Source organism: Rhipicephalus sanguineus, chromosome 8, assembly GCF_013339695.2.
Source record: "Rhipicephalus sanguineus isolate Rsan-2018 chromosome 8, BIME_Rsan_1.4, whole genome shotgun sequence".
Taxonomy (NCBI): Eukaryota; Metazoa; Arthropoda; class Arachnida; order Ixodida; family Ixodidae; genus Rhipicephalus; species Rhipicephalus sanguineus.
Window position 1 is genome coordinate 149,357,124 of NC_051183.1, and position 17,136 is coordinate 149,374,259.

The 17,136-nt window shown below is 50.7% G+C and overlaps 1 protein-coding gene across 1 annotated transcript in view; it reads right to left on the reverse strand.

Annotated features, from left to right (window-relative positions):
• Window positions 1-9,397, reverse strand: part of LOC119402395 (staphylococcal nuclease domain-containing protein 1-like) — a 24,097-nt gene extending 14,700 nt beyond the window's left edge. The window contains exon 1 of the mRNA XM_049418364.1: window positions 9,346-9,397. Coding sequence (XP_049274321.1) covers window positions 9,346-9,397 — 52 coding nt within the window. The remainder of the gene's footprint in view (window positions 1-9,345) is intronic.
• Between the last annotated feature and the right edge of the window lie 7,739 nt (window positions 9,398-17,136).

Sequence of the window (17,136 nt, forward strand, 5' to 3'; positions counted from 1 at the left end):
GTAAAGCTGCGCATCGTGCATGTTCGTGAGGCCTCTGGCGAGCGGAATCCCTTCAGCTCGTCGCTGCAATGAGCGTCGCGCTCTCGCTATCCGTTCAACGCCACGATCCACGTTTTTGTGGCTGTAACTTCACCCCTGAAGACACAACCACATTGCCCGAGTTTACGCTTATCGGTGATCGTTCTCGAATTATTTTTGTTTGGTCCGCATGCTTTTGCAGATTCCCCGCAGGGGCGTCTGCGCAAGCAGGCGTTTGGTGTGTAGCGACACCACGGACTCGAGCTAACGGGGGGGTTTCGACCCCCTCCCACGCCTACCCGTGCGTGGCTTCGCCGTGTCCGGGAAAAAGGGGATCCTGGGGGTTGAGCCGACGCCGGGTGATTGGACCTTTAAGGCCCCCCGGCAGAGGCAACACACCCCTTTGGCCCCGGCTTCACGTAGACGGCACCCCTGGGCTGACCCACCCAGGGGAAATCGGCGGTCACCTTTTCCCATCCCCCTCTCTGATCTTTCACTTTCCTATCTTCTTTCGTAGCTGTCCTGTCTCCTATTCCCTTCACTTACTTCGCAATTCCATAGGTGGCTTGGGTTAACCTTGTGCAAGTAGCCAACCTTGGTCTATGCGCATTTGGTTATAGTAGCGATGTACGGCTGGCGTCTGCATGTTTTCAATTCCGTGAATCTTGTAGCGTCCCCATGTTGGGCTCCGTGGTGGGTGGCCGCCATTGCTGCTGAATCATTTTCCATTATTATGCATAGAGCATTCCCATTAATAAGCGATCGTGCCGCTTCAAAGCGTGTACGCACCGAAGACCTGAACTTTCTAAGCCGACCAAAAGAAATATTCCCTACCTATCACGTAGTGCACTGTGAAAAGACTGACAAAACAGCTAGAACCGTGTCCCCATTTGTAGTAGCCAGAACACTGACAGCTACCTTAGGTGTTGGTTATAAAGTTACAAAAATGGCCAGTGGCGACCTGCTTCTCCAACTTCATGACAAAATACAGTTTGATAAATTAAAGAACCTCGTAACTTTCGGGCGAAATCCCATCACTGGCACACCCCATCGATCAATGAATTCCGCACGTGGAGTCGTGTCAGATACAGACCTCCTTGATCTTACTGAGACGGAACTCCTAGAAGGCTGGAAAGATCAGCACGTGACCAATGTGAAACGAATTATAATCAGGAGAAATACCAAGAAATTCGCACTAAACACTTAATACTGACCTTTTCTACAAGTGAACTGCCACAGAGCATTGAAACCGGGTACACAAAAACAGCTATTAGACCATACATCCCGAACCCCCGCAGATGCTTCCAATGTCAGAGATTTGGCCACGGCTCTCAGAGCTGCCGTGGTCGACCTACCTGTGCGAAATGTGGTGTCCAAGGCCATGCCTCGGACACCTGTAATGAAAACACCACACTGTGTGAACTGCGACGGCGACCACGCTGCGTATTCACGTGCCTGCCCAAACTGGAAAAAGGAAAAAAGACATAATTTCATTGAAGGTTCGAGAAAACATCTCATTCAAGGAAGCACGCAGAAGGTGCTCGGCCTTTCACGGCCAAACCTATGCTGATGCGGCGCGTCAGGGGGCAGCGTCGCATCGGCCACCGCCACTGTCCCGGCCCACGCAAAGTGAGCCACCGACCGTGGCGGCTGCCCCCATGGTGGCAGCAGTCAAGACTGCTCCACCTACCAAGCCACTGATCCAGGCGACTCCAGGGTCGTCGGGTCTTACGACCACGCCCTCGCCAGGCGAGGTCGGAAAACCAAACCAGCAGCTCGCGTACGCGGGCGTCCAGTGCCTCACACGAGGCAATGGACACAACTCCGGTACCCCTGGTACCGAAAAAAAAAAAAAAACACCAACTTCCTACGTAGTTACATTAGTTTCCGAAAGGACCGGAACGATGCCACGGCGTCATCCGGTGGTGTAGCCGTTGTAGTTAATCAAGGAATAGCATGTACACACTTACCACTCCAAACGTCCCTCGAGGCAGTGGCTGTTCGAGCGGTTCTTTTGAACAAGCTCGTCACCATTTGCTCGCTCTACATACCACCACACTACCAACTGCAAAAACATGAATTTCAGTCTTTAATAAATGAACTCCCAGAACCTTACCTGGTCCTTGGGGACTTTAATGCACATAGCAGTCTATGGGGCGACTCTCGCTGCGATGCACGAGGTCGTCTGATTGAACAGTTCCTCTTCTCTTCCGGTGCGTGTCTGTTGAATCTGAAAGAGCCAACATATTATAACCTCGCTAACAATACCTACTCGGCCATAGATTTCACCATTACATCTCCATCACTTCTCCCTTTATTCAAATGGAAAGTCGGTAATAATCCTTATGGAAGCGACCACTTTCCAATAGTTCTGAGTGCACCGATAACGTATGAATGCCCCCCACAGTTTCCGAAATGGAACATTGAAAAAGCCGATTGGGAAAAGTTTCCCAAAGTTTCTAGCTTAAGTTGGACTGATATGTGTGGTTTAAACATAGATGGAGCCGTAGAGTACTTCACCAGCTTTTCTCACGGATGCTGCAACTAAGTGCATCCCACAAACAACTGGATTGCCCGGGGAAACGACGTGTCCCGTGGTGGAACACTGAGTGTCAAAATGCACGCAAAAAACAAAACAAAGCATGGAGGTTGCTTAGAGACTCCCCGACAGCCGAGAATCTCGACAGTTTTAAAAACATAAAGTCTCAAGGCAGGAGAACGCGCCGACAGGCAAGAAGTTTCTATCGGGCATTAATTCATACACACAGGAGGCCAAAGTGTGGAACATGGTTAGCAGGGTAGCAGGTCGACAAGCACATTCACTTCCTCTAGTAAACACACAAGGCGACAGCTTGGAGACCAGGCGAACTTCCTAGGCGCACACTTCGAAGAGGTGTCGAGCTCGTCGCACTACTCTGAAACTTTCCAACGATACAAAACACGAATCGAAAAACAGAAAATAGAGCGCAAATCCACAAAACACGAAGCATACAATGAACCTTTCTGCATAGCTGAGCTACAAGCATCGCTTAATTGCTGCAATAATTCCGCCCCAGGCTCCGACCGTGTTGTATACGAAATGCTGAAACACTTGTCATCTGAAACTCAAAAAGCCCTCCTTTCACTTTATAATGCTGTTTGGTTTTCCGGCGAGATCCCATCGGCCTGGAAAGAAGCCATTACCACTCCGATTCTAAAACAGGGCAAGGACCCATCCTCCGTTGCGAGCTACAGGCCCATTGCACTGACAAGCTGCCTCTGTAAACTCTTTGAAAAAATGATAAACCGCCGACTTATACATTTCCTCGAAGCAAACAAATCACTTGACCCATACCAGTGCGGTTTTCGAGGAGGGTAGATCTACCTCTGACCACCTTATCCGTATCGAGGCACAAATTCGCGACGCTTTTGTCCACAAGCAATTTTTTCTTTCGGTGTTCCTCGATATGGAGAAGGCTTACGACACCACATGGCGCTTTGGAATATTAAGAGACCTGTCCCACTTAGGTGTACGTGGAAGAATGTTAGATATAATAGAAAGTTACTTGTCCAATCGAACATTCCGTGTTCGAGTGGGCAATGTACTCTCCCGAACATTTGTCCAAGAAACGGGAGTTCCGCAAGGTGGGGTACTGAGTTGTACACTTTTTATTGTCAAAATGAATTCCTTGCGCCTGTCAATCCCGCGTAAACATATTTTATTCCACATATGTCGACGACGTGCAGAAGCGGTTATAAATCTTGCAACCTTTCAATGTGCGAGCGGCAGGTGCAACTTGGTTTGAACAAGGTAACCAAATGGGCAGAGGAGAACGGGTTCAACCTTAACCCGCAAAAAAGCACTTGTGTATTATTCTCAAGAAAGAGAGGCGTCCATCCGGATCCGGACATTGAGCTGCCACGATCAGCGGCTACTTGTGAAAACGGAGCACCAATTCCTAGGCGTAATCCTAGACACGAAACTTACCTTCATACCACACAAAGTATATTAAGAACAAATGCATAAAAACTATGAATATTCTGAAAGTATTGTCACGCACTACGTGGGTAGTGACAAGAATTGCCTGTGAATCTCTATAAAAGCCTCATACGCACACGTCCTAGATTATGGAGCGGTAATTTATCAGTCTGCGACACCGAGCGCGTTTGAGATGCTTGACCCTGTCCACCACTCGGGCATATCGTCTTTCTACGGGTGCTTTTCGCACCAGCCCAGTGGAAAGCCTCTACGTCGAAGCAAACGAGTGGGTCGCTCCACCTGCAGCAATCTTACATGTCTTTTTTATATTACCTCAAAGTGAACGCAGACAAGGAACACCCATCACACCCCACAATTAATGATTTATCGAGTTCTGCCCTTTTTGACCACCGTCCTCGGTAAGACAGCCCTACTCACTTCGCATGAGGGGCTTAGCCGAGGAAATGGGTGTGCCACTTTTCGAACACTCTCTAATGGCTCCCGCTGCACAACTACCGCCGTGGCGGTGGCAGCTCATAGATTGCGATGTATCTTTCGTGGAAGTAACGAAACACGCGCCTATTGCACATATCCGTACATACTTCCTCGAACTACAGCACAAATACACTTGTCCAGAATTCTTTACAGACGCCTCAAAGTCCAATACATCTGTGTCTTACGCAGCCGTTGGTCCATCCTTTTCCGATTCCGGTATTCTGCACCCTAATGCAAGTATCTTCACAGCAGAAGCTTACGCGATACTTGCGGCCGTTAAACACATTAAACAATTAAAACTACAAAAGGCAGTTATATACACAGACTCCCTAAGCGTGGTCAAAGCATTAAAACTTTGCAAAAACACAAAAAACCCTGTACTTGTCTCGCTATACACTCTTTTATGCACGATATACACACTCGAGCAACATGTCGTAGTGTGCTGGGTGCCAGGGCACCGCGAGATTCAAGGCAACGTGTTGGCAGACCAGCTAGCAGCATCCGCCCACGAAACAGTCCCAAATACATTCATAGCTATTCCCACACTAGACCTAAAACCCTTCCTCAAAAGAAAGCTCAGGGCCTTTTGGCAGGGCACATGGGACATTCAGACACAAATAAACTACACGTTGTCAAACCGCATCTGGGAAATTGGCCGCCAGTATCGAAGTCACGCCACACGGAAGTTACACTCTGCAGACTTAGAATCGGTCACACACATAGTACACACACACACCTTCTGTCTGGTGGAGATCCACCTTTGTGTGCACGATGTGGTGAAGCACTAACCGTGCTTCACATTTTAATACAGTGTAAAGAATTAGACGCACTTAGGAAAAAACACTTTCCACTGCCCTACCAACAACAAATTCCATTACACCCATCAATGTTCATCGGTAGGGAACCGGTTTTTAAACACCAATCACTACTCACGTTTTTTAGAAGAAGTTCGTAACTTTCACGTTATCTACCCAGGCATTCCGTAGCGTGGCCTCCTAACAGAGGCTGCTGCTGCGGTAGTCACACTTAAAGAAGCACCGGCCTCGCAGCCCTTGGTCTCAAGGGCGTTGACGAGGCATTCGTGCTCATGCCATATACCCGTAGTTTCATTACGCTATTAATTCTCTCGCTATTCATTCCCACTACCCATACATTTCACGTCACGCTCATGATTTTAATACATATATGTTTTACCCGCCTTTTGCGCGAGGAATTTTAAGGCCCTTTTACAGCCGCTTACCATAATCATTGTTCATATTCGTTACTATGACCTGGCGCTCTTTGGCCATCAAGTGGCCCTTGCGCCAATAAACATCACATATCATCATCATCATGCTTTTGCAGATTGTCGCCGTACAGAAGAATAAAATAAGATCTGCTGGTAGTGTGGCGGCACCTGTCGGAGCAGATATCAACCACTCCGCGAGCTTCGTCTTTGTTGGGCCTCCGAGAATGCGCGCAACCCGTCGGCGCACAATATCTGAGGCCATGACTGGGCGAAGCTCAAACCGTGGAGTGCGCTCATGAGAGCGCTGCGATCGCCGGCGATGTCAGGGTGTCTGTGAGTTGAGGGTGCAAGGCAGTGGTGAGGAGGAGGGTATAGATATAAATTCCCTAGCGGCCTTGGTAGACAGTGCATCGCTTAGTTTCTGGTGCGAATGATTTGGGGATGCCCCTGCCTAAACGCTGACAAAACTTCAAAAAACCGTTTCAGGGTCCCTTTAATATTCTATCGCTTTCCCTAAAATATTCTCAAAATACTTCCCAAAATATTCTATCGCTTTCCCAACAAATAAATGTAAACAATACTAAATGGTGCTCGCTTTGCACGTGGACTTGAACCGCTAGCACCTTAGCGTTATATAATTTGATTTGCAGAAGAGATCAGCAACGATTCCAGGTATTTGTGCTGCATGCTTAAGTATATCAAGTCATGTGGTAGATTTCGACTACATCTGTGAATAAATTATCTACATAAATTCTCAAATAACATCATGTGCAATGAATACTCGTATGGGACGCACATGTTGTATGCGCTCGCAAAACCAAAACCGAAATCGCCCGCGAACGGACTACTCGGCGTAGTAACATATGTGCAGAAGCTCCGCCCACGTAGCTTTCGCTGTGCTGCCACAGATATAAGAGCTGCGCTCTTAAAACGGCAGGCCTGCGCGGAACGCGTGGCACAGTGCCAGCGAAAGCTGGAAGAGCGGTCTTTCTAGATACCGCTATAAACTCTCTTGGGGCAAATAATACAAGTACACATGCAAGGTATGCGCTACGCCAAAAATCATGATTTTTTTAAGGAGGAAAGCAGCCACTACGCCATTATTCGTCTTCCTGCGGATACGCGAAGTACTCGCTACACATCTGTAAGGTGTTGTGTACACTTTGTTGATGCTGCATGTGGCTGATGACGGTGAAGAATTATGGCTGAGCACTTTGAAGTGAGTGGAAAGCTTTAAACCACAGACTCGTTGCCCAACGAGCATTGTGTGATGCCTGGTTGTTATTTTACTCTTCTGCCATGCTATATTACATAGGTTAACGTGATTCCTTGTCGAGCATGACGCCTGTATAGGGTCTTTTTGCAAATGCGTTTGAAGCGCCAGCGTCGCTCTGTTGTAGAATACTCGACTGGCACACAGAGTGCCCGTGTTCAAATTCCCTTCGATCCTGTATGTTTTCTTTCCTTTTTTTCATGTCTGTCGGTTACGCCGACGGTGACGAAACTCAACGCTGGAACGGGCACCAAAGAGCTGCGCTCTAAAAATAAAGAGAAACAAGGAAGGCCACCCAGCTACCTGTTTCTGTTTCTTCAGGCTTGGAACCACTAGAGTTACTGTATATGCTACTTTTAGGTAGCAGAGTTGCGCATCTGTCTTCCAACACCGCTAGCAACCATGCATTGCGGAGAAGCTGCCGCTTGGGCCAATTTTTTTGTTTCTCGACGCTTCCGCTGCAGCGAAATGGCAAACACTAGCCATCGACAGCCAATGTTTATCGCCGGTCTTCGACACGCCAGACATGTTAATCGGCGACACGGTAGGCATGTCGCCTGCAGGAACGAAGTGCGACTTCACCGCATAGCTGTGGTTGCTAGCCGGACCTATGCGCTACTCTGCTACCTAAAGGTAGCATGTACAGTGACTCTAGGCACCCCTAGTGCACATCTGCCATAATATTTTAGATGCGAAGTATCTTATGGCGGAGTTCAATCCGGTGGTGGTGGTGGCGTGCGGCGTGACCACCCTTACTGCGCATGCGCATACCCTCTCCACTTCCCATATCCCCTCCTCCTCTCCACACCCCCTCTCCACTTTAGCTCACCCCTCCCCCTCTCTACTTCCCCTCTCTTCTCCTCCTTTCCACTCTTCCTGTGAAACGCTGCTAGACATGCCGGATTTCTCTCCTGCGCAACGCCGCGATGAGCACCAGCGCATGCGCGTCCCCTCCCCCTCTCTCTCCTCTCCTACGCTGCCCCCCACTCGCACGCCTGCCGATTGCGTTCCCCGCTCGCCCTGTGAGAATTAACGGCCAGGCTAAAGGGAAGACAAGACGCGCGTAGCGTTTCTCTTCGCGTTCCACGACGCGAGATCGGTAGCATGCCCAAAGAACGCCAACGAAACGCGATCGTGCAAATGCTCCGGCTTCGCATCGCCTCATGGTCCCCTTTAGCGGGAAATGGTGTAATTTTCATTTTCGTCCTCTTCTGCTTCACTCCAGAACGCTTGCTCCGATTTGTTTGGCGTGCGATGCAATAACTTTAATGGATTAGAGGAGTACACAGAAAGAGAACGAGAGAGAGCAAAATTAAGTTAGAGAAAATGAAAAATTCTATGGGGGCAATATTTCTTTGTGAGACGAGACTCGAGGAAAGCGTCGCGACCCCTCGGCTATCTAGGCATGCTAGCAGAGCATATTGCCACGCGCGCTTCTTTTTGTCATTTTTATCTACTAGTTCGTTGCACGCGTGGCCGCCGAACTGCGCAAGCCGCGCCCTAACGTTTGGGAGCCTTTGAGGTTACCTTAGAATCTCCTTATAGGCTCGAGCGCGCAAACGCGAACAGTTGAGATTATCCTCGAACTAACGCGGCCACCAGCGGTAAGGCTGGAATGTTCGATGCCGTATATATAAATGACGACGCGCATACGGCAGAGCAGTTCATCAACTACCGACGCTCTGTATTTCCTAATCAGTGTACAGTGTGTATTGCTGTAGTTTGACTTTCCGTTTCGGGGCCACAAATTTGGCCAAATAAAGAGTTTCATTTTGGACACGCCGACTGCTGCCTTCCTCGACCTCACGACCCCGTGCCATCTGGTTGAGGTGCTGTTCATTCATGTTCCGGACGCCCCCGTCAAGCCGCGAAACGATCCCAGGTCGCAAAGAAGACATCGAGGCGAACACCGAGCAGCGAGCAAGCCACAGGCAACAAGGTCTACCGCCAGAGACTCGGGAAGCCAAGAGCCTGACCTCGACCACAGCGACGATGACAGCCGCTGTGCCGCCTGCACCGATTCTACTCCGGCAACCCAGGGAGCCGCCAACGTTCCGCGGTTCATCATTGGAGGACCCGGAAACCTGGATTGAAACAAACGGCCCTGCCGCCGCCTTTATAAATTAGAGCACCGAAGACAAGCTGCGTCACCTCTACTTCTACCTGGAAGACGCCGCAAGAACCTGGTATGAGAATCGGGAGTCCTCACTTCAAACCTGGGGCCTTTTCCGCATCGCATTCCTGCACACGTTCCAGCCACATCTCAGCCACATCTACCACCACTGCCAGTGCCGAGAGATGATGTTACGTGGTTTCACCGTAAACGCGCCGTGTCCACAGCGGGGTGAACGACCACACGACACCGCCAAATACCTCGCAGCACCGCAGTGGACACCCCGAGGACCTTCTCGATCGCCGTCGGCATGCCGCTACATCTCTCCCCAACGCCAACCATACATTGGCCCAACCCGGGGCCGGTCACATAGCCCGTATCCTGAAAACTAAGAGCAGCAAACGATGGAGGTGGGGTTGCTGTACGACGAAACATCGAAGATCTTCCGCCGCCAACCACGACGCCGCGACGAAATATGAAGAACACGCCGCAAGCCGAACGGAGCCCTTACGTCAAAACTTCGCGGCCCGAAGAAGACCTGACGACGCAACGTCGAAGCAGCGGGACAAACCGAAGTAGCCGTGATCAGACACCGCGACCTAACCGCGATGCAAGGCGACGAACTAGCGACCACGACGTTCTCATCGACAGCCAGAACGTCACCGCTCTCGTCGATACTGGAGCCGACTATTCCGTCATCAGCGGGCCGTTCGATGAGAAGTTGAAGAAAGTTAGCACTGCTTGAAAACGCCCCGAAATCTGTGCCGCTGGAGGCCATGTAATAACGCTGTCTGGAGCCTGCACAGCAATAGCCACCATCGACAATTGCACTTATCCTTCGAGCTTCGTAATCTCACAAAATTGCTCCAGGGATGCCATACTTGAAATGGACCTCTTAAATCATCATGGCACCGTCACCGACTTAAAAAAAGTTCGCCATCTCCCACTAAAAAGAACCATGTGGGGATGCGAAGGAGCGCATGGGTCGACTTAAAGTTCCCTTCATCAGTGGAAGTTTGCCCGATGTTGACGCAACCTTGAATGTGGAGCACACCATGAATTCACTGTAGCTGCTGTTGCTGTTACTCGTCCCGAACTCTTGCTGGAGCACACCACGCGGGTTCATCGCGCGTCGGAAGAATCTCGTTTCCCGGCGCCATCACATGATTTCTCAGACAGTGTAAGGGGGAGATGCCACAGCGTTTTACCCAGCCCCTTACACAGGCCCGAACGCGCTAGCGCGTGCCAGCACACGTGGTTTTGTCTGCGTTACGCCCAGCTAGGACAGTATACGGCAGCCCGGGCCCCTAAAGTGCACTGCACGCGTCATCATCAAGGCGGCCGAAGAACAAGACAAAGAAGACTTCTTTGCGCGAGCACGCGCTCTGCACGTATCATCATCAAGGGAGTCGAAGAGCAAGACGAAGAAGACTTCTGCTTGGCGCGAGCGCATGCTCAATATGTTACATATGTCTATGGTAGGTTTTAGAAAGCGGACGGTCGCCAATATAACTAAGGACAAAGCCCAGTGCAAAGGCTGCTTCGCATCTAAAAACAAGTCAACAACTTATTATAACATTCCTTTATTGTCTTTTCAGAACCCACTGAAAAGCAGGCAGCCTGGTCACGAGCTCAGAATCCTCGGTCGCGCCACTTCGTTCTACTCGTCTTCGCTCCTTGTCCAAACGCTGATATACAATACTTCCCCCCTCTAGTGATCCTTATTGAAGTCAATTCGATGACGGCATCTTCACATGGACAGTCGATCTGGCGCCTTCAGAATACGACCATAGCGGCTGCGTGGGCTACCGACTGGAACGGGTCGCGAGCTTGGTGTGGGCTGCGTTTTCTCCAGCGTCCTTGCTTCAGAGGCCGAATCCGCGTCCGCATTAGGAGACGAACCAAAAGCTGCGGGCGCATCTTCCGTCTCACACTCGGCACCTGAATTTAGTCTTGTAGGGCAGCGATTGTCTTCATGTGCATCGTCTTCTGGCCAAGAATAATAGGGTGATTCTTGAACGGCGTTTGCAATCCCCGTGTACCTTCTCTTCATATGATCCACATGACGCCTGTGCTTCCTGCCATCTTGGGTCATGGTTATAAGCGACCTTTTGGCGCATGCTTCAACTACTACAGCGGGTAGCCATGCGGGGTTGTTGAGGAAATTCTTAACCCACACCTTGTCGCCTGGCGCATAATGTTCTGCCATGTCAGCCACGTCATCCACCTTCCCCTCTTGAGTAAGTTTTCGCGGGCGTAGCGCATCCAGGTGAGACGGTAGCTCCCTTCCGAACATTAGTTCTGCAGGCGTTTTCTGCGTTGTGGTGTGCGGTGTCGTAGGTTGCTTGAATAAAACCCGCGAAAGCCGACAGGAAAGGCTTCCCTCAGTCAGTTTCTTGAGAGCTATTTTCACTTCTGCCACCATACGTTCCGCTTGCCCATTTGTAGCCGCATGATATGGAGCTGATGTTATGTGCTTGATCATGTTGAGTTTGAAGAAGTGTTGCATTTCGGACGAAATGAATGCTGTTCCATTGTCGGAAACTATCATTTGCGGTATGCAAAAAGTGGCGAACAGTGACCGTAGCACATCCGTTGCAGCGGAAGTAGACTGTGACGGCACATGTCTTACTTCTAACCCCTTGCAGTAAGCATCCACCACAATTAAAAAGCTCTTATTATTCACCGGCCCTGCGAAGTCAACATGAACGACCTTCCATGGCTGATTTGGACGGGGCCATTCCGGAATCGCAACAGCGGAAGGAAGACGGCTGTGCATTTGACACGTCTCGCATGATCGCACCTTGGACTCTATGTCGGCGTGCAACCCAGGCCACCACAGGGGACAGCGAGCGAAACGTTTCATCGTGGTTATTCCCGGGTGATTGGCATGAAGAAGCGTCAAAGCTTCCTCTCTTGCTTCCATTGGAATCACGACCCGTGTGCCCTATAATACACAACCATGGTGCGTGGAGAGTTCATGTAGCCGACTGTTGTAGGGTTGGAAACTTGCTCCGTGCCATGATGTGATTGATCCGGTTTGTAGGCCATGGTGAACTTCAAATAGCGTGGAGTCTTCCCCTGTCAGCCTGGCTATCTTCTCAACATTCAGTGGAGGTTTCCGCAACCCTTCAATCATCAGCACGTCCCCGAGTGCCGCCAGCTCATCGACATTGGAGGCCAGAGGAAGTCTACTGAGCGCATCTGCATTCTGGTGTTTTTTCCCTTGTCGATTCACGAACTCGTAGTCATAAGCGCTCAAACCCACGCACCAGCGAAGCATTCGCGGTGATAAAACTTGCTCAATCTGTTTCCTAGTGCACATGATTCCAAGAAGCGGCTTATGGTCAGTGACGATGAGTAGATGCCGACCAGCAATATACTGGCGAAAGTGCGTGACTCCAAAAACAATTGCAAGTCCTTCCCTGTCAGGCTGAGAATAATTTTTCTCACATTTTCCGAGGGTTCTCGATGCAAGCGCTACTGGAATTTTTTGTCCGTTTCTGTCCAGCTGCGCAAGTACTGCTCCTATACCATAAGGCGAAGCATCGCAGCTCAGCATCAGCGGACGAGAATCGTCGTAATGTGCAAGAACCGTACATTCACGCAGCGCGTCCTTAAGTCTGTTGAAAGCAGCCTTGTGCGGAGCTTCCCATCTCCACTTAGCTTCTTTGTCCAATAAACGATGTAGAGGTTCGGCAATTGATGCCTTGTCACGGAGGAACCGGCTGTAAAAACTTATCACTCCTAAAAAGGACTGTAGTTCCGACTTGTTTCTTGGTTCTGGTGCATTCGTTATTGCTTCGGCCTTTTCAGACGTTGGCTCAACTCCCTTAGCGCTCACTTTGTATCCCAGGAACTCCACTTCACGCACACCAAATATGCACTTTTCTTTGTTGGCTTGAAGGCCTGCTTGTTGCAAACGCTGCAGAACGGCTTCCAGGCGATCTAAATGCTCTTCTTTCGACGCTCCCATGATGAGGATGTCGTCCAAATAGGCGCAAACCCCGGGCAATCCAGCGAGCAGAATATCCATGAAACGTTGAAATATAGATGGTGATGCTGAAACTCCGAATGGTAGCCGTTTAACTGCGTACAATCGTTTAATTGTATTGATGGTCAGCATATCTGAAGTGGCCTTGCCGACATGCAGTTGTTGCTAAGCTTGTGTTAAATCAATCTTGTAGAATATCTGTCCACCCCGAACAGTTGCCAGCAACTCAGCTGCCGTTGGCAGGGGATACGCTGTGGGCTTGATGCTCGCATTCACCGTGCTTCTATAGTCCCCGCACAGTCGCAAAGATCCATTCTTCTTCCTCACCACTACCACGGCCGTAGCCCAATCCGAAGCGGCGATGGACTCGATTATGCCTTGGGCCTGGAGCTTGTCGAGTTCTCGACAGACGGCATCGCGTAAAGCAAATGAGACTTGCCGGCATTTCAGAAATTTGGGTGTCGCGTCTCCAGCCAGGTCGATGCGTAAAGGTGGGCCTGAATGTCCAGTGAGATCGCCGTCGAACACAGCAGAGAACTTGGCTAAGATGTCTTCCATGGTTGTTCCCGTGAGACTGTTGACCCCATGCATCGTAATTCCCAGTTTTTCGAACCAATTTCTTCCTAAAAAACTGGCTCCAACTCCTCCAGCCACGAACAAAGGTAGCTGGGCTTTGATTTTCCTGAAGGAAACCTCGATGAGCACGGATCCCATGATGTCTACACATTCTCCCGACCATGTCCGTAGAGCAAGCTTGCGTTCTCTTAACACCGGGGCATCCTGAGGCCAGAGGCGAGCAAAAGTCGCTCCACTTATTATAGAGAACGCCGCTCCCGAGTCGACTTTCATCTCGAGTGGCCGACCAGAAAGTCGGACTGTCACGACGAACCTTGGTGTGGTTGTCATCTGTGGTTTCGTCTGAAAAACAGTAAAGAGGTAGTCGCAGTCGTCCTGTTCATCGACTTCATTTATCTCTTCTACACAATGGCTTCCTTGGAACTTTTGTGTCTTAGCCCTCGTCGCCAGTATTATAACATTCCTTTATTGTCTTTTCAGAACACACTGAAAAGCAGGCAGCCTGGTCACGAGCTCAGAGTCGTCAGTCGCACCACTTCATTCTCCTCGTCTTCTCTCCTTGTCCAAACGCTGATATACAATACAACTCTATCGTCGGACAAACCGACACCGCCGGATATGAACCCATGTCAACTTCCCATAACGTACACGAAGATCAAGTCACCATTCCGTCTAGATCCAGCGTCGCAATTCTCGTCTGTACCGTAGAGGCTGTAGACATCTGAGGTGTCATCGAGAGCGATCAGCGTTTGCTGCTACACCGTGGCATTTGCGTCGTAAAGGCATTGCTCGCTTGTATAAAGGAAAAGGAAGCGTGATCCTAATGAACTTCAGCCAAGAATACAGACACCTGAGCAGGCGCACGACAATTGCATACATCGAAGGAAGCTTGGCCGTCAGCGATGTGCTTGCGTTTTCCGATTCTCACGAAGCTACAACGACAACCCCAATGCCTGAGCCAGCCTTCGACATAAACCTGTCTTCCCGCTCGCCAACAGCAACAGCTTCGATGCCTTCCGCAGGAGTACAATGGCTGTTTCTTGTCGTCACGGCGACGCAAACCTGGAAGGCGTCGTTGAAGGAGACCAGCCCTTGTTGATCAACGGCGAGATTTGCGTCGCAATAGGAATAGCCGAGCTGCGTGGAGGGAAAGCAACAGTGGTGCTTGCGAATTTCAGCAACGAGCGCAAGCACGTGGACAAATGAACGACGGTTGCCTACATCGAAGAAATTGTGCAAACCACCAGTGCTTCCGCCCTCACCGATTGTACCGAATCTACTCAGACGAACCGAGCTCCTCAACCAGCTTTCGACGTCAATCCGAGCCTTCCGAAGCATAAGCAAGAACAGGTCAAAACCCTGCTCCTGCAATAAAAGGACTGCTTTTCGTCGTCGAGAATTCGGCAGACCCCAGTCGCGAAACACCGCATCATAACAGAGGAAAGTGCAAGGCCACTTCGCCAGAGCACGTACAGAGCTGAGACGCGAGAACGCGATGCCATAAAGAAACACTTCGACGGAATGCCACGCGACGACATCATCCTGCCTTCCGAGAGTCCGTGGGCGTCACCAGTGGTGTTAGTGAAGAAGGACGACGGAACCCTGCGCTTCCGCGTGGATTATCACCGCCTGAACAAAATCACGAAGAAGGACGTCTACCCTCTCCCAAGGATAGACGACAGCCATGATCGACTTTACAACGCGAGGTACTTTTCTTCGATGAGCCTCCACACCGGCTACTGGGAAGTCGAAGTCGACGAGAGAGACCGAGAGAAGACCCCTTTTATAACACTAGACGGCCTCTTCGAGTTCAAGGTCACGCCCTTTGGTCCTTGCTCGGCACCTGCGACGTTCCAGCGCGTTATGGACACCGTGCTGGCTGGATTGAAGTGGCAAACGTGCCTTTTGTACTTGGTTGACGTTGTTGTCTTTGCCTCAAACTTCGACTAACACCTCCGACGCTTTGAAGCTGTACTTCAAGCAATCAACACCTCCGTAAATCCAGAAAAGTGCCGCTTCGCGTACGACGGACTCTTGTTCTTGGGCCATGTCATTAGCAAGTCTGGCGCTCGCCCGGACCCGCGGAAAGCATCTGCCATGGCTGCCTTTCCACCGCCCACCGACAAGAAGGCGGTGCGCCGATTTCTGGGCTTGTGCGCCTGTTTCAGACGTTTCGTCAAGGAATTCTCACGGATCGCCGAGCCACTGACGCAATTCACGAAGATTAACGTCGAATTCAGGTGGGAAACGTCGCAAGTTCAAGCATTTCAAGAATTCAAACGATGCCTGCGGACGCATCCAATAGTTGCGCATTTCGAAGAATACGCCGATACGGATATCCACACCGACGCAAGCAGCGTAGGACTGGGCGCCGTCCTTGTGCAGAAGACCGACGGAACGGAAAGGGTTATAAGCTATGCTAGCCGGTCGCTATCAAAGGGAGAACTCAACTAATCCACAACAGAAAAGGTGTGCCTGGCCATCATCTGGGCTACATCGAAGCTTCGCCCCTATCTGTACGGCAGGCCCTTCAAAGTATCGAGCGACCACCCCACCTTGTATTGGCTAGATAACTTGAAAAACCGGTCAGGTCGCCTCGCATGGTGGAGCCTAAGATTTCAAGAGTTTGACGTTACCGTCCTGTACAAGTCCGGAATAAAACTCTGACGTCGACTACCTGTTTGTGCCCCGTCGACCCACCGCCACAAGACGACCAGGATGATGACTGCTTCAAGGGAACCTTAAGGGCCGACGACTTCGCTGAATGACAGCGATTTGACCCGGAACTCGGAGGCCTTACGGAATAGCTCGAGGGCAAGACCGCCGTCGTTCCGAAAGTATTCAAGCGAGCACTGGCGTCGTTTTTCGTACGCCACGGCGCCCTCCGAAAGAAGAACTTTTCAACACTTCGAGCCAAGTACCTTCCCGTGGTGCCTTCAGTATTGCGAGCAGAAGTCCTCCAGGCCCTGCATGACGACCCGACAGCAGGACACCTCGGTGGCAAGAATAAGGAAAAGTACTACTGGCTGCGCCCTGCCGCCGAGGTCACTAGCTATGTAAGGACGTGCAGACTGTCAGCGATGCACGACACCGCCCACATGACCAGCGGGCTTTCTTCAGCCGATCCAGCCACCTCGGCGACCATTCCAGCAGATGGGGATGGACCTCGTGGGGCCGTTACCAACGTCTACTTGCGGTAATAAGTAGATCGTCGTAGCTACCGACTACCTCACCCGCTACGCCGAAACACGGGCCCTGCCCACAGGCACTGCCGCCAAGGTAGCCAAGTTCTTCGTAGAGGACATCGTCCTACGCCAAGGGGCCCCAGAGGTCCTCATCACGGACAGAGGTACCGCCTTTACCGCGGACCTAACTCAGGCGATTCATAGATACAGGCAGACAAGTCACCACCGCACAACCGCCTAGCACCCACAGACAAATGGCTTCACTGAGCGTCTAAGCAAAACTATAGCTGACCATG